This window comes from Rhinolophus sinicus, chromosome 17, assembly GCF_057876585.1.
Source record: "Rhinolophus sinicus isolate RSI-liver-muscle chromosome 17, RSI-T2T, whole genome shotgun sequence".
Classification (NCBI taxonomy): domain Eukaryota; kingdom Metazoa; phylum Chordata; class Mammalia; order Chiroptera; family Rhinolophidae; genus Rhinolophus; species Rhinolophus sinicus.
In genome coordinates, this window is record NC_142517.1 from 149,986,702 (window position 1) to 150,007,593 (window position 20,892).

At 36.5% G+C, this 20,892-nt stretch overlaps 1 protein-coding gene across 14 annotated transcripts in view; it reads left to right on the plus strand.

The window, feature by feature from the left end:
* The window catches only part of PKP4 (plakophilin 4), a 228,528-nt gene that overhangs the window by 119,919 nt on the left and 87,717 nt on the right, over positions 1–20,892 (plus strand). For 11 of the 14 annotated variants that reach the window (XM_074336670.2, XM_074336698.2, XM_074336705.2 and 8 more), the window contains one exon: positions 5,807–5,919. The exons of the other annotated variants lie outside the window; for them this stretch is intronic. In XM_074336670.2, coding sequence (XP_074192771.1) covers positions 5,807–5,919 — 113 coding nt within the window. The remainder of the gene's footprint in view (positions 1–5,806; positions 5,920–20,892) is intronic. 14 annotated transcript variants of the gene reach the window in all.

A 20,892-nucleotide genomic window follows, 5' to 3' on the forward strand; every position in this document is an offset into this window, starting at 1 on the left:
CGATTGAGAAGAGAGAAGCCAGACCCTGGAAAAGGCAGGGGTCATGGCGAGGCCAGCCTTAGACAAGGAGAGGACACTTCCCTCCCCCAAGCCTGGACGGAAGCTGACGGTTAGTGTGAATGTGGGAACAGGAAGTGAGGATGTCATCACTAAGGGCCTGGTATGAGTGCCTACTGCTCTTTCTTGTCGCCATCATAGCAGCGGTAATTATTGGAGCTACTCCTGAGTTAGTGAATCAGTTAGAGTAACTTGAAATGAATAGGTGGAAGTGATGGCGAGGGGGCAACTGTAGCTGGATGGCATGTGCCAGAAATGGGAGTCTATTCATTACCCTAACCAGTCTTTCCCCTGAAAGAAATGAAATATGCTGAATAAAACTATTTAAATTGTCCTCTTAAAAGTAAAGGCAAAGCTGGAAATAAAGTAAGGAATTCACAGAAACCAAAGCTAACATGGAAGTGAGACTCCTAAACTTAAGTAAGCGTAAACTTGGCTTTTACCCTGAAGGTATCTGCCAGCCCTAGGTGATCTGGGCATGCCATTTGACAGTGACATGCTACAGTCCATCTGAAGGCTGCCTCAGGAGGGGATTCTCATGGAAGATCCCTTACCCAAAGCCAAAACTTTAGAAAGCTCCAGTGTTGCCTCAGGGTGATCAGAAAGCTGACCCACAGAAGAGGACCGGCCTGGGTGCTGGTAGTAGGGAAAAGTCTCCCCTGAGAGTTTACACCCATGAGATTCAAAAAACTAAATGGCCAATAAACATATGAAAAGATGTTGGTTACCAGGAAAATACAAAACGAAACAAATACAAGATAGCATCCATACCTATCAGATTACCAAAACAAAAGGGGGGGAATTTAAACCCCAAAATGCAAATCAATTTCAGTGAGAATGTGGGGAAACTGGAATTGTCATACACTGCTGACTGGAATATAAATGAAAACAACTACTTTGGAAAGTAATTTGGCAGTCATTGTCAAGTAAAGTGGAAGATGTGCATAGCCTTCAACCCAGCTATTCCGCTTCTAGGTCTCTACTCTGGAGAAGCCTGGCACATGTACACAAAGATGGTTTATACAAGGATGCTTATTTTGCAGCATGCTTATTATTGCACAAAATTGGAAACAACCCAAGGAGTCATCATGATGAGAACATATAAATACATTGTGCTATAGTCGTACAATGGAATACTATTGAGTAATGAAAATAAATGAACTAGATCTATGTGTACTGATACTACTAACTCTCAAAATCATCTTATAATAAAAGCAATCTGCATAAAACTGCATACCATTGATATAAATTGTATGAACATGCAAAGCAATACTATACGAGGACGGACAATTACATTCACGAACTCATCCTAGAAAAAGTGCTACATATCTCATTGCTGAATATCACTACAGTCACCTTTGAAGTACTCCCCTTGGGAAGCTATGCACCAATGCCAGTGCCTAGCCCACCCTTCAAAGCAATTTTGGAACTCTTTTTCTGGAATAGCCATCAGGGCTGTCGTCATATTACCCTTGATGTCCTGCATGTCATCAAAATTCTTTCTTTCAATATTTCCTTTGTCTTCGGGTAAAGAAGCCATTGGGGGCCAGATCAGGTGAGTAGGGAGGGTGTTCCAATACATTTATTTGTTTACTGGTTAAAAACTCCCTCACAGACAGTGTCTTGTGAGCGTGTGCATTGTGATGCAAGAGCCATGAATTGTTGGTAAAAAGTTCAGGTCATCTAACTTTTTTCACGCAGCCTTTTCAGCACCTCCAAATAGTAAACTTGGTTAACTGTTTGTCCAGTTGGTATAAATTCATAATGAATAATCCCTCTGATATTTAAAAAAAAAACAGATTAGTAATATCATTACAACAAGTTCACGAACTTGTCAGACCTCATATGTCACTTATGGATCTGTAAATATGGAGTAGCAATAATATAAAATATTCATGTGATTATTAAACACCAAATTCAGGATAATGGTTCCTTTTGGGGAGGAAGGAAGAGAAAGGAATAGGATTGAAAAGAGAGAAAACAAGGAATTTCATTGTCTGTAATGTTTTATTTCTCAAAAAACCCTGAAGCAAATGTAGCAAAATATTAAGATTTGCTATAGCTGAGTCAGGTTCTCCAAAGCTCATTGTGTTATTGTCTGTGCCTTTCTGTACATTTGACTTATCTCACAGTATTAAAATTAGGAGAGAAAATTTCTGTCAAGAAATTTTCTATAAAAAGAAGCCAAAAAACGACAGTGTCTCAGGTTGGGGTCTAGCATGCAGAGTATTTATTACAGATCAACACTGGAGGAGAGAGGGGAAGGAAAATCAGGATTGGGCAGGGGAGAAGTCCAGGGACTGCACAGGATGGCCAAGCCCCTGGGGAGATTTCTAACAAATCTGAGCCAGGCCTTTAGCCCACTTCAGTCAGGGGCTAGATGCAGCCTACCCAGCAGGGTGTACCTTAGGGGAAGGTGGTTCTTTGTAGACGGGCACCCTTGGAGTAGCTGACAGCTGGAGCACCATGTCCTTCCTTGGACAGTGCAGCTGTGTCCGCCATACGAGAGCCAGATAAGGTCATGAAAAAGTGAAGCTTTGTTTCTTCTGTTCCATGATTCTCTCAGAATATTTATCAATATCTTTACATGAGAGACATAAGGTAAAAATAAAGCCTTCAAACAAATGTGAACTGACTCCATTTTTATAGCATATTAGTAGACTTGACTTGCCTTCAAAGTTTGCTTATGGTCTTTTTTGCCAGAATTTAAGAGGAAATTGTCATATACTAAATCATTGGCACGTGCTTTTAACATTCTTTTCTTTACTCCTCTCAAAGGAGAACAAATATAAGATCCTCTTATAATCCAAATGCCCAGTTTTGGATGCTGATTTAAGGATCAGCCTTTATAATCTAAGTTTAGAGGATAAAATATAAACATTTTTTTTGTAGATGGTATCTCTGCATAATCATCTTAATGAGTGTTATTTTAGAAATCATTAGATGCGTTTTTATATGACTGTAATACTGTTTTCGTCGTCAGTCAAAGAAGCCAGTAGAGACAGAATTGTCAAATATTTACACCCTACTCATCCATCTCAGCATTCAGTTTATGTTATGTAAGGATAATATTAATTTGTAACAAAATATACATATACTTTACTTGTAAATAAATATTCACAGGTATTAGGTAATGTTAACAAATCCCATGGTTCCTGATACTGTGCTTTCAGGGCTTTAATGACATCCTGCTTGTGAGAAGTGTAAGCAAATAATGGGTAGAATGGTTTTGATACAAGTACCCAATGATGTTCAGTATTATGGACTCCGTATCCAGCAGGAATAAAATGTGGATTTCACTCATTTCATACGGATATTAACAGAATTACCCAACTTTTAAAGAAAAAAAAATGTAGCGACATCATGTGTGCATAGGCTCTCCTAGTAGCTCAACAACTGCAAATGGTTTCTGTAGGTGTGTCAGTCAAGGTTTCTAGTTGCAAGATACAGTGACTGACATGGCTTATTGTGCAGAAAAAGGTATTTATTAAGTGAGTATTAAGTGAATTCCCACATTTGTTATAAGGACTGGAGAACAAGCCTTGCTTGAGACTAAGCTTCCAAGAAGTGTCAAAACCTGTGCCACAAACGTGGTCAGATAGAGAAACCACTAACACTGCCAATGAAGCATAAACGTAGCAGTTTACATGGAGGTCATTTCCATGTTAAGAATATGACCTTCAGACCTACTGTAGGGAGTGCAGAAAGGAAGTGGAAGGAAGAAAATGAGCTTTGTGTTTCCTAACGTCAAAGTCTTGGCTTCAGCACCTGAGTCAGTCTGGCATATTCTTGGCAGAGCCAAAGCCACTTGTCTCTGCTTCTGAAGGAAGGAATTATGGGACAGTGGCTTCCAACGTCTGCCTTCAAGGAGGAAATTTCCCAACCATTTTCTTCAAAGGATGCTCAAAAGAGCATAGTCACAAACCTGATAAAAATCCACTAAAATGGAATTTTTTTCTATGAATGGAGTTTTTTATTTTATTTTATGTCCTCATTTGACAAAATGTATCTTAATCCTACCTTGGTAACTTTTGGCCATCCCAAATTGTAGAAAACACTCCAGCCCTCAATCCCTATAGCCACCAAAATCAGAACACAAAGGTAATGTGAAAGCTCAAGGAATATTTTGGGGTTCACCGATGGACCTTTCCTGTCCCAGATTGATACAAGCAGCCAGTCTTCTGGGAAAAGAGGTGTATAATAAATAACCGAGTAAAATAATGGAAGGAGTGGAAGTGTATCACAAAAAATATGATACTGTTTAAGGGCAAAGAAAGACTAAGTGTGAGGTAAACAATACAATTTGTCCTTAAAATCAACTACTTGATACTGAATGTTGTGCAGTTATTATCTATGTGGTCTTTTGTTGCTGAACATATATTAAGAACCAGTGGTCCAGGAATTGTCTGCAGAGACTGGTAGTGTCCCATTACGGTCGTGTTGTACAGCATCATGGAGCCAGCCACTCATTCAGGCCGTGCTCTATATGCCCACACCAATGGGCTCATTAGAAAAGGATTCTCATTATCAGAAAACAATAAGTAGTGCAGGGACGATTTCTTAAAAGTTATTCTAAGAATCGTTTGTAGAATTGGCAAAATCAGTGCTGTCAAGTAATTGCCCATTTGCCTGGTTGCACAGGGAGTTAATACTTTTTCAGTTAATTTTTATTTTTGCATGGCAGACAAGTACTTACTCACAGGTAGCTCAAGTAGTTTTATTTCTGATTAGTTTGTAGGTTTGGGGTTCATGTGCCTGGTATTTTGAACTAGCAGTCATTGTCCAATGAAACACCGTACAAGTTCAGCATTTGCTTTGAGTAGACTTGTAAGGAGATAATATGGCACAGGGGAGCTTGAGGTGTTATTGAAGATGTTATTTATGGCTTCAAAGCCTTTGGAGTACACTTGATTTGATCTATAGATGTTTAATAGCATAGCATGCTTTAAATTTATTAAAATCCTGTCAAGATAACAGTGAGATAAGTATAAAAGAAAACGTTAAAAGCATTTTCTCTCACAATACAACTTCCTTGCCTTTATGATACAGCATAGAATGGGAAATATAATTTCTTCAGTCTTTCCAGCTTTTTAATACAATTTTAAATTCTATACTATTGCTCAGACTTTTTAAATCCCCCCCACTCCTTCACACCATGATACATGAATACATTTGTGACAATAGAAAAATTTTGCTGTTTATATTGTTGGTAAATATAACAAGACTTTCTCTGCGGGACTAGAATGATTTTGTTTTCCTTAACAATTAAAAGGCTTCTGTTAAAAATGGTAAAATGATTCTCATCATGGGAACTTACATTTTTTTAATGCTGTGCTTACAAACAGTGTGAGCGATATAAAAATTAGCTAATGAGGACGAAGACCTTGTATTGCTTGGTGGGCCTCTATTGTAGACACATCAAGTACGGGCTCTGTACAGCACTGTAGCAGAAGTACCGTTTGAAAACCTCAGTTAGCACCAGAAAAAGAAAAAAGAAAAGCAAATAAATCTCTAGATGTTTCTAACTGCAAACAAAGGCAAGTATTCTAGTACCTTTAAGTGTGCAAAATCTACAAATCAGGAGGGTGTTTAGGCCCACAGTTCTTTCCAAAACGCTGATTTCACAGAGCCACACTAGTGTTATGTTATGGGTATGTTCCTATGTTTCCTGTGACATACAGTAATTCATATATCTTTCTGAGCAGCAAACCTTGCCGCCTTATATGCCTTTTATTTCCTTGAATCACAGGAGCTTCAGTTTCAACGACTCACCCGAGAACTGGAAGTGGAAAGGCAGATTGTTGCCAGTCAGCTAGAAAGATGTAGGCTTGGAGCAGAGTCGCCAAGCATCGCCAGCACCAGGTACAGGCCGACGGCTCTAGCTTTTTACACACCTTCCAGTTACATGCCTTATTAAGTTGTCCCGGATGCAGCAAGTGATTCTGTTAGTGTTGTCACTGTTAACTTGACTTCCTGAATTTGACACCAAAAATGTCAATTTCTTCTAATTTTGAGAAGCCTCTTGTAGTATTGATTATCCTTCAATCCTGTGCTTGATGTGTTTTATGTGGTATTGGTAAGCTTCTGTACCAACAGCTACTATGCTATCTTTAGAAATTTGACTTATCATATGTAGACACAGGTAATGGATGTTTTTCCAAAATTAATTGTTAATTATTTGGTAAAGCTAATTGGTTTTGAAAACCTGGTATTGATTGTTTTTTACTAGGAAATAGTTACTAGGAATGTTATCATTTAGTTAGCTTTTGAAAATACCTTCAATTTGCCTTGAGTTCTTCTAGAACTCTGTAAAACCACTGTATAAAGTAATTACTATATGAAATAATTCAGTGTATTCAAATATAGTAAATTCAAAACCAATATATTACTGAAAAAAATCTTTAATCATAATTATTATTTTATATTTAAATAGCCTCTTAGATTATTTAAAAACATCATTACTATAAAAATGACTTCCCTAAGCTCCAAATGGTGATATCCCTGCTATCCTCTTTGTGGCTTGCTTTCTTTGTAATTACATATTCCACAAAAGCCTACCATAAAAATACTTTGGTTGCTTGCATTTTTACGCTTGGTTTGCTTCCTCCTAAGTAGGTATGTGCCCATAGTAACTTGTCTCTCAGTTATTTCTAACATTGTCATTGTTCTACTTCTCAAAAAAATCCTTAGTGAAGAGAATGCAGTATGTAGCTTATCTTTTCTACCTAATTGTTGCTATGAATTCAAAAATATTAGGTGGGTAAGTTGTGTACTCAAGAAATTTTTCATCTCTGGTCCTTAACCATTATGCATTTAGTATGTTTAGTAAGGCATGAAGGATACAAATAAGATAAATAAAATTTTAAAATACAAATATCAAATTATGTGATCATTTTTTAAATGTCCAGCCAGTTTTTCATAGGAAGGTAAATTAGAAACAAAGTGTAAAATTGTAAATCAAAAATTTTTAACTCTGTAATACTCAATGAAATACTTTGCCAAGGAAGTTAAAATGGTCAAAAACTGATTTTAATTTATTCAGTGTTTTTTTTTTTAGTTTTCTGGAATCTTTAGCCTGAAAAAGAGCAACTCATAAGTTCAATACTATCGTATTGTATATTTCCAAAAAGTAAAGGCCAACAGATTTTAAAATCTATAATTTTACACTAATAGAAAAATTAATATTTAAAGAATTCAGTTAGGACTTTTATTCTGGCAATTTAATTAACTATAGAAATTCTCTTGATAATTTAGAAATACTTGCTATATCAATAATATAAGTCAGTGCATAGAGGAAATGGTAAAAAAAAAAAAAAGGAAAATCGTCAGGTGCTAGAACTAGGATGCAGAGCTGCCTCTGCAGGAGGCCTGGGACAGTTAAACCCCCCAAAAAAGCACTAGAGTCTTGGGTTTAATCCCTATGCAGGGACCAAAGAATGAGGCCTTGTACGCCTGTGTGCCCAGGCTGGTATGTTTGAACTTAAGGTCGCCTCATTAAGCCATGACTCTCATAGGGCTGCACCCCTGGCAAACCCCAGGTGTGTACCACATGTGAGTCTGTAACCCAGATGTAACTCCGTATTGTTCGGGAATCCCCAGATGAGAAACTAACATCACTAAAGATGAGTTCACAATCAGTTATTATAAAATTAAAATAAAAAAACCGCAACAGTGAGTGAGAAACAGACAGCAGCGTAAGATTTAAAACTTCAAGATTTGGTATCATTGGAGAAAGTCTGACAGGTGTGCACGGGAAGACAGGTATGAGGATGCTCACTATAGCGTTATTTGCAAAAGTGTTAGGTTGGTGCAAAAGTAATTGCGGTTTTGGCAATTATTTTTAACCTTTTTGACTGCAATTACTTTTGCACCAACTTAAAATATTAGAAAGGACGTAATTTTCCATCAGGATGGAACTGGGAAATAAACTGTGGATAAGTAAACTTGAGAGCAGTTAAAATGAACTAACTAGATATACATGAATCAATATGGACGTCTGTGCAAAATAGAATTCTGAGTGAAAACCACAGTTTGCAAAAGAATGGGTATAGGAGGATATCATTATGAACATTTTAAAATATACATAACAATACTGTATAATATTTAAACAATGTTTGCTATCGTTTACGGATGTATGCATGTATAGTAAAAGTAAGACTATTTTGGAATGACACCAATTTAAGATAGTGGTGCCTCTAGGGCGAAAGAGAGGAGGAAACTATCAGGAATTAGGCTTTATTAAGATTGCCATTTGGAACAAACATGACAAAATATTAACATCTGTTTAATGAGCGGTGATTGATATGTGCATGGCTACTAGATTATTTTCGGCACTTTAAGTTTTAAAATACTAAGTATAATAATTTTAAGATTATATGATTGAATTAGCTAATTCCACAGGTTTGTGAAAAATCTGTTAGTAAAACATGTATTGTGAGTGATACTTAGTGAGTTTGGTGCTTTGTGTCTGGATGTGCCTGGCATGTCTCTGGGGCTCAGTCAGTGCATGTGGGCTGAATGAATGGGTCCTGCAGAAATAGGAGCAGGGCTGCCCAGAGAAAGGGGAAAAGCATGCACAAAGGTGCTTCCACACTGCCGTTGTGTTGGAGCACCGAGTGGCTCGCAGGTGTCTAGGATGTGTTCTGAAAGGACCTAGTGGCTTATGATGCTGGAAAGGTAAAGTTGGCGTTTGATTGTGGGGCACTGGGAACCAGGGTGATGATAAGCTTCACTGTACTTATGTCTGTAAAGGAAACCTATTGGAAGTTGTGGAGGTTGGTAGCAGTTAACCTGATAGTGCACTGTGTAGATGAGAATGAAGAGAGGCCACACAGCAAGAGAGGAATCTATTATGAAACCTTAAGGGTTATGCGTCAGGTGGGTTTCTTCAGTCAGTGAGCTCTGGTTAGAATAACAGTTATCTTTCATTGCCCTACTTGCATCTCATGTTGGATTCTCATGTAGTCTCGATGCTCCCAATTAAATGCTAACACTTCCTTACAGCTCTTCCCAAGTTTCTTCAGGAAAATCATCTCTCTTCATCTTGTGACTGTTCCTCTGTACCTGTATTAGCTCTCTTATGAGGTGATAAGGCCCAGCCCACCTCACAGCCCTGGCACAGTGCCTGGTGCTCAGCAGGCAGGCACCCAGCCAAATGTTCATTGAATGAACAATGAACCTTAATGAAGCCCAGTGTGTTTTGAGCTTCCCAAGTAGGCATGCGTAACCTACCTACCTGGCATCTTTGGGGTTCTGTCTACCCTTTCTCAGCTGCTCTCTGCAAACCTATGTGTGCTTTTCAGTGGACCTCAGAAAACTATGACATAGTTACTCTGCTCTGTGACCACCAGGTTTACACACTGGCAAGGAACCCGTTAGAAAGCAGTGTTAGTAAAGAGAGCACAGGTTTTTGTTGTGTCACTTGAGACATCTCCCTATACCTTCTCGTCCCCACCTGTTATCAGTCTCAGAACCAGAATCTAAAGATACAGAAAAACAGAAATTAGTTCTCAGACCCAAGACCTCTTTCTTGGTAGCCATTTCTGATTTGCTCAGAGGAAATTAAAAGTCGCATTGATGCTTATAGTCACGTGGCTTCCTAGTTCATTCTTACATGAAGTGAGTTCAGCCAGCAAAATGGAGCATTTAGTAACTAATTATCTTTCATTTCGTTTGGTTTAGATTCTGTTGGTAAGGTGATCTGTAAGATTTCCTTACTTTTTCTAATACAAAGATGACATTAATAACTCAAAAGGAAATACAATTACATTTTCATTGACTTTTTCAGTTGTGCAAAGTTTGCCATTATTGGCCTCACCCTGTGAGTAAGAAGGCGGGCAGTGGCATGAGGTCCTATTTAATAAATGACTCATAACTCGCATGTTGTGCTAGATAATGTACTATGAATCTCTCTCTCAGATGAATGGCTCTAAAACCGAGCAATTCAGTTCCCTCACATTCACAGTACCAAAGATGAGTTTTTAACACATGCCGTGAGATGTGCCCATTTTGTAGGTAGAGAAACTGAGTTCTGCATGTTGTTATTTAGGAAGTGTCCTAAAAAATGAACCTCACAGTTACCAACGGCAGTTCACTTATAATATGAGTTGTTGAGAACTTTAAAAAAAAATCTTAATGATTAAAATGATTGCTTGGTTTTCTATTGATGACTCTTTAGAAGTATAACCTTCTAAATAAGGTTATAAAAAACCCATTTCTGATAGGATTTTTCATTTGTTTTATTTACTGCAAAACATTAATAATACAAGCAATATCAGTATGTAATGATCCTTGATCTGGAATTGATGGAGCCTGTATCCAAAGATGATATATCAAAAATTTCCACTGCAACACTGAAAAACCCTGAAGTTGAGACATTAGTTAATAGAGAAGTTACACTTTCTACCTTGATACCAAGTCCACTGTAGTTACTTGTACATTTAATAATTATCGATGTATTTACTATTTCACCTCAATTAAACAGGGTTATGGGATCAGTTAATAGAGAGGATACTGGTTTTCTGCATTTGTTTTGAGTGCACTATAGTTATCTGTGTATTTAATACTTCATTGAAGGTAGACTGTAGAATCAGTTTATTGAAGAGTTGCAGCTTTTCTATATGTGTACTGGTACACTACACTTATTTATGTATTTAATATTCCACCTCATTCTAAAAGTACTTGAAACATCTTTAAAAAAAACACAAACACCAAAAATGTAGTGAAGAAATTAGGACAAAGGGAAGATAAAGATTAGAAAAGTAAGTTGAAGCCAAGGTTAGAATAGTGTACAAAACGTACGTTGTTAGCATTCCATGCATGTGCTAAAAGTAGGGAGCCACTTCGGTTCTGAGTGTTCCAGTAGCCGTGCTAAAGACAGAAGCACTAATGCACTACATGATTCAAAGTATGTAGAAGATAAAAACAAACTGGGTTATTCACGAGGATTTACCATTCCAGGGTCTGAGACTTGAGTGGTTTCTCTCGTGCGTCGTCATTGAGAGACCGCTGTATTCGTATGATGAGGCAAACTGTATCCACAGTACTCTGTCTCTAAGTTACAAAATCAGACTCATAGGGCTCTTTCTTTCATTGCTGAATGGAATGTAACTGGATGGAATAGCACCTTAGCTAAAAGTAATTCTCCAGGAGGCCAGTTCTGACACTCCAGTATGACTAAAGGATGATATTTAGCATATGTAGATGAATAGGTCAATTTCAGGTCCTCCAAGCAGGCAGTGTGCGCTGATGACATTTATTCCTAGCCTTTCAGAGTCATGGGTGGCAATGGGCGCTTAGAGGTGAGGTCGCTGTGCAAGTGCACAGTGGGCGGGCCTTAGCAACGGAACTGGCCTTCAGGGTATGTACTGCTCGTCTCAGGAGAATCTCATAGCACAGGTACCTCGGAAGGAAATAATACACTTTAAACCTCCTCCATCGGCGAAGCAACAACACTCATCCAAATTTTGATGAATATGGGATTTATTCTGTTTCACCTTGCGTTACCATCAATGGGGTATTGTTCTCACACTAGTCTAGTTTAGCTTTCGCTGGATGGGGTGACAGTAAATGGGCCCAGTACCCTACAGTGAGGGCCCACCTTCTCACCCTGGGGACTTCCCCTGCCCACCTTCACTCCCAAGGGCATGGAAGGGGCAGAGGTGGCCAAAGCAGTGTTCTTACTCTGTTTTTCACTGACTTGAGTTAAATAATGCTCATCTTAGACACAAATATATAAAGTTGAAGGGAATATAAAGAGAGAAATCCATAACTATCATTCAGAGATGACTTTTATTTTTAAACCAGGTTTATTGAAGTGTAAGTCACTTACTGCAAAATTATCTCTTTGTAGTGCACGGTTTTATGATTTTCGACAACTTTGGCCTATAGTTATATGACTACTGCCACAGTCAACGTATAGAACATTTCTGTTAACCTGAAAAAAGATACAACCACTTTAAAAAGTTTGCTACATTTCATTCTCTTCATTTTAAAAAAAATATAAGTTGAGGGAATTACTTCTGGCTAATTTTTTATCTTATTCCTGAAGTCCCACTTTGCTATGCCAGGCCTAATTTTTTTTTTGTTTTCTTTTTTTAATTTTATTGGGGAATACTGGGGAACAGTGTGTTTCTCCAGGGCCCATCAGCTCTAAGTCATTGTCCTTCAATCTAGTTGTGGAGGGCGCAGCTTAGCTCCAAGTCTAGTTGCCGTTTTCAATCTTTAGTTGCAGGGGGCACAGCCCACCATCCCATGTGGGAATTGAAATGGCAACCTTGTTGTTGAGAGCTCGTGCTCTAACCAACTGAGCCATCTGGCTGCCCCTCCAGAAGCTCAGAGGCAGCTCGTTGTCTTCAATCTAGTTGTGGAGGGCGCAGCTCACTGGCCCATGTGGGAATCGAACTGGCAACCCTGTTGTTCAGAGCTCGTGCTCTAACCAGCTGAGCCATCTGGCCACCCGAGTCCTGACTTTTAATGGCTCCCATCGGCCTGACAAATTCCCAAGGGGACACAAAGTGTGGGGCTGGACCAGCAGCCTATGGATGCTAATTTAGCAATGGTTAGAGATCACTACAGCCATCCAGTGGCAAGCTGTACTCTGTGGGTGGAAGACTTGGCCAGGGGAAGTCCGACTACAAGTTGAATTTAACCTTCAGTATACAAAGTACGGCATGTGTTGCGTGTTGCATGTTTCATGCAAGCAGAGAAATTGCATTGGTGGTTCAGCTTGTTGGATAACAAAACTATGAAAGGAGAATAAAATTTAGTTCAAACTGAAGAGTCAGTAATGAAAATATGATCATCTTAGAATTCAAGGAACTATCTCTGAGATTTTATTGTACAGAATTTCAAAACTGTGATTGCAGACTTGGGATCTTACTATTGACCAACAACTGAGAAACTTTGCTTTCTATTACTTCTAAGTAAGTTGTGGGTGGTGAGAAAGAAAGTTTATTTCTTTGGGGCACATAAATTGGTTCCACATATGCTATCTTGTAAATCATAGCTTGACTGCTCATTAAAATGAAGCACTAACTTTTTATCTGAAGTCAAAAAAAGATACTTACAAAGTGGACCTTTAATAATTACAAAAATTATTAAATGTTAATGGTAGCTGTTAGAATTAAAGCACAGTTTTAAGTTTTTATTTTTTGTTTTTGGTACATTATTTAAAATTATGTTACCCCATTTGGAAGCATTTGTTCCCTACACGTGGTCCTACCTTTAACCGGCTGCTGCTGGTGTTAGAAAGTTACTCTAGACCCTGAGAAAAATGCTGTTTATATCAACTGAATGAGGGGGAACATGGTTGGCAATATTGAAATTAAATAACTTCACTCTCTTCCTAAGATTATCTCTCTTGGCTTTCAGGTAGTTAAAGCCCTGCTGAAATAAAATTCTTTATGATTTCAAAAAGGTCACACAATCTTGACAAATAGTCTTCTTATTGCCACTTAAGAAAAAAACTGTTATTTTTTAATAAAAAGGTTTTATTTTCCACTGCCATTCAGATATTTTTTATAGGGTCATCTCCTGGTGCCCATCAGACTTCCATTGATTCTAATAAAAATTCTAAAAATGCTTAAACTCTGACAGTGGCAGAAAAGGCTTTTTCATGGTTCAGGTCTTTTCTTCAAGTATTTTTAAGTCATTGTGAAATAAAACTTCTCAGTAATACATGCTTTAAAAATGAAGAGTCTTTAAAAAGATTGACTGTTTGTGCCTTGACAGTTTATTACTTATTTAATGTACTTCAGGAAGATGCTTGATGAAGTTCTGTCGCCATGAACATTAGTGCTGTCACCATCCCCAACCTGAGGTTTTTAAATAATGGTTTTATTGAGATAGATGTCACATACCATAAAATTCAGACTTTGAAAGTGTACAATTCAGTATTTTTAGTATATTCACAGAGTTGCACATCCATCACCATTATTTAATTTCAGAACATTTTCATCACCCCAAAAAGGAAAACCTACCCATTAGTACTCCTTCCCCATTCTTCCCAGCCACAGCCCCTGGGAACCACTATTCTACTTTCTGCATCTATGGATTTGCCTGTTCTGGGCGTTTCTTATATACGATGTCATGCAGTAGTATGGCCTTTTCTGACTGGCTTCTTTCCCTTAGCATGTATGATGTTTTCAAGGTTCATCCATGTTGCAGCATGTATCAGTACTTCATCGCTTTTTATTTCCAAATAATATTCCATTATATGTATATATCACTTTTTATTTATTTATTCATCAGCTAATAGATATTTGGGTTGTTTCCACTTTTTGACTATTGTGGATAATGCTGCTATGTCTCAGGTTTTAAGAGGGGAAAATCCCAAGGGTTTTGTTCTGAGAATTCTTAGTTTGGGGGTCAGCGACTGGGAGAGAGTCCCCTTAGCTTACCACCCATCCTCCTAGTCCCTCACGAGGGCTTGCCTTCTTTCTCCTTTGCTTTCTGTTACAGTAAATCCTTGCATATTGCTGAGCTAGTTGTCCTCGTTCAGTTAATTATTTGGGAGTCCTGTAATATTCATCAGAATATGATTCACCAAATTTCCTTTCTTAGTGCTGTATTTGGTCACTAGTAACTCTCTTAATGGTCAAACAAATAAAATCTCTCTGATTTCATTTCTAATTCAGACTAAATGAAGAATAAACTATTTGATATTTGAATGTGATTATCGGAAACCCTCCTGGGGTTCTCTGCAGTGAATATTTATTAAATGGTTGCTCTTGTGAGCGAACTTAGTAACACTGAATTTTTATGATGCAACTACTGTTGTAAACACAGTAAAGAGTACCACATCTGAAAGATCCAAATGAGTCTGCGGCTGACCTGCAGTTCTACAGAAGTCATTTTTCTGTAGCGTTTTGCTCAAGCACAGTTCTTCCAGAAGGCATTTAATTATTACTTCTCATTGCCATTCCTGTCACAAGCCAGTTTCATCTGGGACACACAATTCCAAGTGGCAACTCTCTCTACCCATCTGAATTCAACTTGTGTAAACTAAGTCTTCTTTAAGGCACGTGAACCCAAGGTAAATCAGCTAGTATTATATTAAGCTAACCTATTTCAACCTACGAATATGACCATGTAGAATTTGGATTTTTAAGCCAAGTAGTTTTCATAAGTAATAGAATCATTTACGAACCTAGAACATTATACAACAAAATGTTTTTAATCGTAATAAATACTTAAAAATGAATTACCTATTTCTTAGACTGAGCATTTTAAAATGTTAGAGTGGGTGATATGGTTAGACAGAGCCACAAAAAGAGATCAAGTTTATAGTTAGTATCAAAGTTTTCAGATTATTTTAAGACTATTTTAATACATTGCTTAAATATGGAGGCAGCCCAGCTGTATTAATTTTCCTAATTAATGAAGAGGAAAATACTTGTTAAAATCAGAGGCCCATGCATCTAAAATATATGTACCATGACATTATTTAATTATCTTTTAAAGAGCCATTTTAATTAAAATAACATTATTTCATTTTCTGTAATTTTTCATAGTTCACATTTTCTAATTACTGTTGTTCAAATATGTAACAGTGATGAATTATTGAATCAATACAAGAATTATATGAGCCCCCACTCAGTCATTAGATTTTTTAATCATATATATATATATATATATATAGACAAATTATAAAGTAATTTAAATAGGCCATATAGTATATTTCAAGTTGCTTCCTGAAAAAATTTACTTTTACTACTTTGTAGGAATTAATAATTATTTTAATCATATATTTTCTTATTACTGTCATCTTGGGTTTTATCTGTATTTTTTAATCTTTCTTTTGAGAAATATTTAAAATGTTAAGTACAGAGAATAATGTAACAAAAATTAAGTATTCACAGAATTGAAAGTTATTGATAATTCCTCATTGACTTCTTTTTTATTAAAAAATATATATTAAAATAAAATTCAAGCCCCCTTTGCCCCATTCTCCCTTCCCAATAGCTAACCACCTAGTGTATAGTCTTCCAGTTTACTTTGTGTAGTTTTGTATCATACATCCATCCTATACATCCTTGGCCAATATTTTGTGTTGCTTTTTTAACCTACACAAGTGTTAGAGTCTATGTATCGTTGTGTGCCTTGATTTTTCTACTCAGCGTTTGAGATCTCTCCTTATTGATATGTGTATATCTGGCTTATTTTTTTAACTGCTGCTATATATTTCATAGAATATTAAACTGTTTCACCATTTCTGTTGAAAAACATTTAGGTTCCACTTTTTAATATTATAAATAATACAACAATGAACATTTTCCGACATACCTTCTGGTTTACGTATGTAATATTCTGGAAAATATATCATTTGAAGTGGCATATTTGGGTCATAATGAATGCACACTTCCAATTTTTCTAGAACTTGCTTAAGTGCTTTCTGAAGTAGCTCAATAATTGTACCCTCTCAAACAGTATGTGAAAAAGTTCCAGGTGTCTCAGTTTTTGGGTTTTTTTCTTTTTGGCCAACATTTAATATTATACAGGATCTTTAAATTTTACCAATCTGATGTTATCTCATTTTCCTTCGCATTTTTTGGTAACTAGCGGGGTTTAGTAGCTTCTCATATCCTTATGATCCCTTTGAGTTTCCTCTTCTATTCGTATTGTTTGCCCATTTTTCTAGTGAGTAATTTGGCTTATTCTTTTTGGTTCTATCATTAGTTTTTTTGAGCTGAAATAGCATTGAGATGTATATCTTAAAATAGTACAGCACATCTTCGTACATCACACCACAAAGTGCATCATATTAATCCATTTTTAGGATACAAATCTTATAGTATTATGACAAGTATGTAGAAGAAACAGCCTTTTATATGTTATCATAATAGAAACTAAATTATCCAAATCTGCATCATAGGGTAAGTGAAAACCCAAACAGATTATAGTAACATTACTTTCTATTTTCACATTTCCTTTAGTGTCCCCCCCTTTTTTCCCTTGCAAATGTTCATGTCTTCTCTAAATTCACTCAATAAATATTTATACTTTGCTTTATTGTTGTGATACAAAGATACAAAAGCCTGAAATTTCCAATGTTGCAGGAGGTATCATTATGCATAACTAGCAAAATGACAAAGCACCTTAGTAGCTGCTTAAATATATGTCTACATTTTATTATTTTTAATTTTGTCAAAAATGCTGTGTTGGTCAGATTACATTGTCTGTCCAGACTATCCCAGGAAGCCTTATCTTGATATCTTTGTTTCTCATATCTTTTGGTGAAATACTTCTTTGGTAAGTATATCGTAGGGAGAACCATAGCCACTGAGCACCTATTGCATAATAGCACCTGTGCTAATAGATGTTTTGTATCCTTGTGTTTAAAAAGGTGTTCGTTTTGGTGGTGTTTTTGTGTCTTAAGTTTGCTTTGGTTTTAATTGCTGCAGACCTGAATTTAATATTAGGATGATATTTTTCCCTAAAGATAGTGTTGTTCTATTGGTTTTCCACTGGAGTATCAATAAACGGTTTCAGAAAACTTCAGCACCTCACTTCACTCCATTCTACCACTCCAAATAGACACAGTTGGTATAAAACCGTGCTCACTATACAAAGATTGTAAAGCCACTAGCTCTTTGCCCCATATCCGTTACCACTATGTGTCTTGCCTTTATGGAAACTCTGGAGTGACTATCATTTCTGTTCTAGTTTATCACAAACATGTTACAATAAGTCATTAGATATTAATTCAAAGATTCTGGAAAACAATCTTGAAAACTGTATTGTCACTAATGTACTTTCTCCAGTTCATTATTTTAGGAGGCAAAGTTTACTATTTCTTCATCTAATCACTGTGATTTCCATGTGAAATAAAGGAATGTTGATGCTGAGTTTACATTCTCACCATTTGGCAGGTTAAGGACAAAGTGTAAAGACTGATATATTGTGATGAGCTGTTTCCTTAACCCTTCAGAGAACTATTACCTTGTACAGTTCTAAGCCAGTGATATATGGAAAAGGAAATTGGAAATGCGATTGTCTGCCTAAAAATGAGAGCCATCTATTAGTGCATTTTCAGTAGTCAGCTTGCTGTAAAAATGAACATGGCATGTCTGCCAAGGGGGAAAAAAAACAACTGACAAGTTTGCCAGACTTTGTAGTGACTGAATTGTTATTATAGCTATCCTCCCTGAGGCTTCGCAATCTATTTAATAACAAATCAATCTAATCTGTTTCTTGCATAGATTTTTCTACTCTGCTGTTTTGTTACTCCACAATTAAGTAGTGGGAAAAAATGCTCTAAAACTGAAGAGGGGGATAAGCCTGTAGGCTACAGATTTTCACAGCTAAAAAAAAATCTTATATTAAACAATTACACATTTTAACCACTGTCAAGCAGTTTAGATAACAGCATTTGGTTTGCATTAATGGACTGTTTATAATCCAAGAAGAAATGTCTTTAGAGAATATGTGTGTGTTTATTTTTCCGAGCCTTTTGTTTATTGGAAAAGAACAATTAAAAGCCAATTATTTGAGGAGCCTGTGATGTGTAGTCTCTGCATCAGAACAAGCCAATTAAAGGCTGATCTACCTCCCCCCACCCTTTAGTTACATTATCAATAATGGGGCTATTTGAGCCACAGAGAAAATTCAAATATTACCAACCATAATATAAGAACTGGTGCTTAGGAAGTTCAAGATACAGATCTATATCTATTTTATGAGCAGCATTAGCAAAATACTTCTCAGTAAAGACTTATTTGTAAATAGTAAATGGGACAGTTTTTTATTGTATTCCTTATAAACATAAATACAAAGGTTGAAATGATATTATTGACTAGAGTATAAGTCTAGAAGTTAAAATCTTGGATGAATTTTACAACCACTAACAAAATAATGTATCTAGATCAATGTTCACCGACAGCTGCTAACATCATTCGTTGTATAGATGCTGGGAAACTTTACAGTGGATAGAGCAGGCTGACAGCACCTGAACCCACTGGTCCACCTTATGTTAATATCACAGAACAGGAGATTGCTAGAAATGATGGCCTCCCGATGTGATGCAATGGGCAGTACATAACATCGTCTACGATGCACTCTTACCCCCAAAGTGCTTAACCATCTAGGTGTAAATAACAATTCATAGGAGACAGAAGAACCTGTTAAATGACACTGTGCTGATACATTACTTATATCCATCTGTCCGGAATTCTGCAGGGCAAATGAAATAATTTCCAACAGGAAAAAGAGTGTGAGAAAGAGGGAGATGAAACTATACATTAAAAGAAAGTTTTAGAGATATTGCAACAAGTATATGTGGAATGTTGTTTGGTCTTGATTCAAAGAAACCAACTGTTTTTAAAACTGAATTAGGGAATTTGAATACTGACTAGATATTTTTGATATTAAGAATTTTACTGTTAAGTTTTTTAGGTGTGATAAGTTATTGTGCTAATGGTCTTTTCAAAGTATCTATTCAGAGATACATCTAAAATTATTATTATCAAGTGATATGATGTCTGAGATTTGCTTCATCATATCTAGTAATGCAAAGAAAATAGTGGGTGGAGGTATAGATGAGATATATGTGACCACACGTTCACTTTTTTTGTTGAAGCTGTTTAATGAATACAAAGGGAATTGGTTATACTATTTTCATACACACACAGACACATGTGTGTCTGTCTGCACCTTTAAATGTTGCATAAACAAATGTATTTTAAATGTTAACTGATTTGGCTCTTAATTTTCTGTCTGAAGTTATGGTTAAAATTTGTTTCATTTTTATAAAATTTGGATGGTTCTATTTCTTAAAGTGTAAGTGATGTGTGTTCTTTCCAATAGCTTAAGTAAAACTTTATTTAAATTGAATAGATTATGCTCCGTGTTTCCCATAATACCTTCTACATCAATAATGTTGGCTCATTATGGCAATGAATGGGAGAGAGAGCAAGGGAGGAAAGGAAGATAACACCCGTCAGTCACTTCTTTTGTCATGCTGCAAACCATTGTTCCTCTTTTCATTCATATTTCTCAAAAGAAGAATGCTGGCCATTATATTTAGAAATTTAAGACATTGCTGTCCAACCACTTGCCTTGTCTGTTTGCCATGGAGGGTGCCTGTTCAACCACTGAGCAGTGTTTGTGGACCACCCACTATATGTCAAGAACGCGGTTTTACGAGATTTTACCCTGTTCCTCCATTATCATTATTGTCATTCTTTCTCGTTTATTGTAACAGGCTTTTTTCTGTTTCATTCCCCTATTCAGTAGTTTGGAAAACTTGCACATTTATGCTTCGGGGCTAAATAGAGAAAAGAAGGAAACAAAGGAGGTCAGGAGATGTGGGGCATATTAAGGATTCAGGAGAGATTGAAAGCATGCTAGAACCACTTTCCTAGGTTCCCTACGTCTTACTACATAGAAATGTAGCAGCATATGCCATGCCTGCTGTTGACTGTATCCTTATGTGTCCGTTCTTTTTCCAGGACAGTTATTGATGATCCTAGGTCTGTACTCTATCCCACATGTGAATTCATTCCTCCTTCAGCACTAAAACAGCCACTTATGATGCTTGTCCATGAATCAAGAGCTGAAAATGCTGTTACACTGTGAGAAAGATAATATTCTTCAAAAAGTAAAGAAATGTATTATGTTTTCTGTTTACACTCATAATGAGAATAAAATTCTCAGAAATGAAAGAAACTATAAAAATTAAAAATCAATTCTTATTTTTAAGAATAATCGTTGGCCAGAAAGTGAATATCATTATTAGACACACACCAGATTTGACAGCGCCTTTACCTGAGTATCAAAGAATTGTATGTGAATAAATCATTTGCTTTTGAATATCTAAATAGGATAAAAAATCAGTTC